Genomic DNA, 4887 nt, shown 5'->3' on the forward strand with positions numbered 1-4887 from the left:
GTGTTATACTTAAGTAAAATTTTCATATGAAAATATTTTTGCTCAGTACTTAAGATGCTTGTAATGGCAGTAACTCCATGTTCAGTCACATGAAAAAGCCCATGAGTTCCCTCAAATCTGAACTTGTTCACTTGGATGTCTGGGTGAATGGAGCTATCTTGAACATTTAAATTTTGAGATATTGATAATGTATCCACATATTTACATAGTTACTCGTTCTCTCACACAAGAGAGCAACCTGATTTTTAAAATCAAGGCTTAATGATCTTCCAGTTTAGGTAAAAATTAAGGGTTTTAAAGAAAATAATATTTAGGGTTAAGAAAACAATATTAATAAGATGTTGCTTTCTGCTTAGGGTTTGCGTTCGTTCTCGTTGTTGGGATGCCTGTATGGTTGTGGATGGAGGAACTTCTTTTGAGTTTAATGATGGAGCAATTGCTTCAATGATGATCAATAAAGAAGATGAGCTTCAAACTGTGCTTCTAGAACAATGAAGGATTTTCTTGGATGACAAATTTTGATTACCAGAACAATACTTTTACTAAAGAAACAGAATACTGGTCATAAAGCTACATTATCGTTGGTTGTCGTTGAGACTGGTTGGTTGGCCCTTGGCTGCAAGAGGACTAATATAGTGAGATTTGCATTATTCTTTTTGAATTCTGATGGAAAAGAAGTTCACTAAGAAAATGGGTGGACTGAACTCTTTAGAATTGATACCAGTGAAATTTCTATATTACTTAACAATTGGTATCCAAGAGTGTTGATATCTTTTTAAACTTAGGGAGGTAGGTTCAAATAAAGGATTAAATGTTTAGGATTTGAAATTTAACTGTACAACTTTTTTGCCTTTCCTCCTAACTTTGTGGAAATGGTCAGAACACACACACATCATTTGATTAGTGTATACTTTTTTATAGCACCTAAAATCAAGATTTAAAAAAAATTTTAATGGAGAATTTTGATAAATCTTGACATTGACCTAATTGAAGTAGGTAAGTGGGTTTTTATATGTGCTAAGAATTTTCTAATTCTAGAACACAATGTTGTTATCACTATTATTTTAAAAAATGATGAACTTGTAAAATTATAGTTTTCTTTTAATTGACTTTCAGGTTAATTTTGACAATTGCTGGATGAAATACATATAACTGGACAAAAATCATGATGCTATTACAAATATTTTAGGTCACAGATGATTTTTTTAAAAAATGATTTGAGTCTAATAGATTTCTTCCATATTTAAAACTAACATGGATTCAAAGACTAAAAGGATGAGCTGATTAAACATACTATTAGCAGTTTGGTCAAACCATTAAAAAATATTTTCATCTAGTGTTCAGGAGTATTGTCAGAAAAAAATGGATTATTTAATAAATTTATGTAAAACACTTTAGTTTTGGAATTGCTCTACTTTATAATATTGCCATTTTCGCCTAGCTCATATTATAAGTTTTACACATTAGCTTTGGAGGCAAAGATGTTATTGCTTTTCTTTTCCCTGCAACTGAGTTCCTTTATTTTGGAAGGAAATTATTTTTATCTAATTCTTGATCTATATATATGTCATCTTAGAATTTTCACAAAAGCAACCATTGGTATTTTCATGCCATTTATTCAAATTTGTATGTTTTTTTCACTTGCTGTTAAAAATTTTTGTCCAATCATTGAAATATTTATTGAACACCCATTCTATTCCATGTACTCTATCAAGTGCTGGATATTTGATCAGTGAAACACAGTATCCTGATAAAACTCGAGTCTAGTGAGCTCAGAAGTAAACTCTGTAAAAGCTAGTATGTGTAATCGCATTGAGTGCTCTTAGTTTTGCCAATATTTAACATGTTCTTGTCAAATTTTTTTTATATTAATGTTACTATTGAAAGGTAATCTAGGTTTTGATGTATATCCAGATACAGTAAAAATAAGTTTTCCCAGAGCTGGATCTTGTTTCTGGTTTGATTTAAAAAATGATATACTTAAGATATACTTTATAAAGAAGTGAAATTCCACACTGTAAGACTCCCTTAGTAGGTTTAAAATGCCTTCTTGACAAAAATGCCAACTCTATCTTTAAGATCAAGATTTCATTGTTCATAATAGTACCGTAGATCTGTTAATATGTAACATATTAAGTAACCTGCTATGTAAAATTGTTCATAAGCTATATTTTAAAGGTTTAAAAAATACTTAATGTGTTTCATTTGCAGTATAACTTTTAATATTTCTGCTGTGTGGTGGGGATTTGAAGAGACAATGAGGCAAAAGATGTTTGGAATAGCAAAACTGTTTTTATGAATTAACCTCTAATGGCAACTATATATGTGAATAAAATTAAAACAATTATTATCTATTCTTTTTAATTTCATTTATTTCCTTAATTCTTATAAGGTCATTTGAAAACCAGAATTTCCCAAAATGTTTGAAAAATCTTTTCCCCCACTGCTATGTGTTATTCTGTGCCCTCTTCATTTCATTCACTGCTAATCTTTGACACAGAACCAGGATTTGTTATATAATCAGAGGGTAAAGTGTTCACCTTGTATATAGACTCTTCAGATAATTTTGACTTAATATTTTTGATGCCCCATGTATATTTATATTCATGAGCCCAGTAAAGCAAATCCTGGGAAGAGCAGTGGTAACAAAAGAGGAGGTGGTCTTTTTGCTTGTTCTAGGGTTAGTGAATCCAGTGGAAAGAGGTTTCTTTCTAGTTTTTCCAGTCCCTTTCTGTGCTCTGCACTTTCCCCTGTGCTGTTGTTCAAACAGTATCCTCCACAGTGCAGACCTTTAGTAAATATTGGACTGTAAATGAGTTCATGAGGATAGAACGAACACAGTATTGTCACTTTATCCAGAAATAAAAATTCTGTACCTGGCCAGAGTGCCTCTCATTTCTCTGCACTTTGTGGCTAGGGTACAGAAGAGTCAATGGCTAGAGGCAGATGTTAACATCATGAAAAGAATGATGACCAGATGTTATGTGTCTCTTGATGGAAGAACATAATACCTATCAGGTATCTCCTTGCTTAAAAAAAAAAAAAAGAAAAGCCTCTCGATCATGGCATTATTGAAGTTCTGGACCAGATACTTTTTTGTTGTAGGAAACGATCGTTATTTATTGTAGAGCAGTTAACAGCATCCTTAGTCAACCTCTACCTGCTAGGTACCAATAGCACCTCTCCACTTTTGACAACCAAAAATGTCTTCAGAGGTTACCAAATGTCTCTTGGGGTACAAGCTCACCCTTGGTCCAGAGCTGTTTGCTAACAGATCGAACTGCCAGTTTATGGAAATAGGAGACAGATTAACCTGCTAAACATCACTCCAGGGATTACATCATCAAAATCCAGAATGTGGAACACAGGATAAACAAATGACCTAGTTTCCTCAATAAATAAAAAGGGGGAACCTAAAGATTAAGAGTCTTAAGAGAATGTCAGTCAGTCCTAGCCAGAGCAATTAGGCAAGAAAAAAAGCATTCAAATAGGAAAGGAAGTAAAACTCACTATTTTGCAGATGACATGTTACATATATAAAACTCAAGACTCTATCCACCAAAAAAACTGCTAGAATGAGTTCAGAAAGTGTCAGGATACAAAATCAATACATTGGAATCTGTTGCATTTCTACATACTAATAACAAACATCAAAAGAAAAATTTTAAAAATCCCATTTATATGTATATCAAAAAGAATAAAATACCTAAAAATAAATTTAATGAGGTCAAAGACCTGTATGCCGAAAACTAAGACACCAATGAAAGATACTAAATTAGACAAATAAATGGGAAGATACTCTGTGCTCTTGGATTGGAAGAATATTGTTAAAATGTCCATGCTACTCAAGGCAATCTGCAAATTTAGTGCAATCTCTACCAAAACTCCAATGGCATTCTTCACAGAAATAGTACAAACAGTCCTACAGTTTGAATGGAACCACAAAAGACCCTAAATAGCCAAAGCAATCTTGAGAAAGAACAAAGCTGGAGGCATCATGCTCCCTAATTTCAAACTATATTACCATGCTATAGTAATTAAAACTGTATGATACTGGCATAAAAAGACACGTGGCTCAATGGAACAAAATAGAGAACCCAGAAAGAAATCCATGCATATATGATCAATTAATTTATGACAGTGGAGCTGAGAATACATAATAGGAAAAGGACAGTCTCTTTAATAAATGGTGTTGAGCAAACTGGACCACAATCTTACACTATACACAAATATTAACTCAAAATGGATTAAAGACTTGAATGTTAAGACCTGAAACCATAAAACTAGAAGAAAAAACTAAGTTCCTTGATACTGGTCATGACACCAAAAACAAAGGCAACAAAAGTAAAAATAAACAAGTGGGACCATCAAACTACAAAAGCCGCACAGCAAAGGAAACCATCAATCTACCGATGGGCGAAAATATTTGCAAATCATATATCTGATAAAGGATTAATATCCAAAATATATAAAGAACCCACAACTCAATAGCACCCCTCTCCCCCAAAAAAGAAAAAACCCAATCTGATTAAAAAATAGGTAGAAGGTATTAATATATACCACCTTTATCCATTCTTCCGCCAATGGATATTCAGGTTGTTTCCATATCTCAGTGATTGTAAATGATGCTATAGTAAACATGGGGTGCATATACCTTTTCGTTATTTTTGTTACACAACACAATACACACATACACACACACACACACACACACACACACACACACACACAGAAAATGGAATTATTATTCAACCACAAAAAATTAAATCTTATCATTTGTGACAACATGGATGGACCCTGAGGGCATTAAGTGAAATAAGTCAGAATGCCTTCTAATTTTAATGATAGTACTTAAGAGAAAAAAAGGAATACAACTTAGCTGAAATA

General features: G+C 32.7%; 1 protein-coding gene across 3 annotated transcripts in view; it reads left to right on the forward strand.

Moving 5' to 3' along the window:
* Positions 1–2354, forward strand: part of NADK2 (NAD kinase 2, mitochondrial) — a 35360-nt gene extending 33006 nt beyond the window's left edge. For all 3 annotated transcript variants that reach the window (XM_016142460.2, XM_016142458.2, XM_016142459.2), the window contains one exon: positions 357–2354. In XM_016142460.2, coding sequence (XP_015997946.1) covers positions 357–495 — 139 coding nt within the window. In that variant the 3' untranslated portion in view covers positions 496–2354. The remainder of the gene's footprint in view (positions 1–356) is intronic.
* The last annotated feature ends 2533 nt before the right edge of the window (positions 2355–4887 follow it).

This window comes from Rousettus aegyptiacus, unplaced genomic scaffold (assembly GCF_014176215.1).
Source record: "Rousettus aegyptiacus isolate mRouAeg1 unplaced genomic scaffold, mRouAeg1.p scaffold_m13_p_8, whole genome shotgun sequence".
In the NCBI taxonomy this organism is placed as follows: domain Eukaryota; kingdom Metazoa; phylum Chordata; class Mammalia; order Chiroptera; family Pteropodidae; genus Rousettus; species Rousettus aegyptiacus.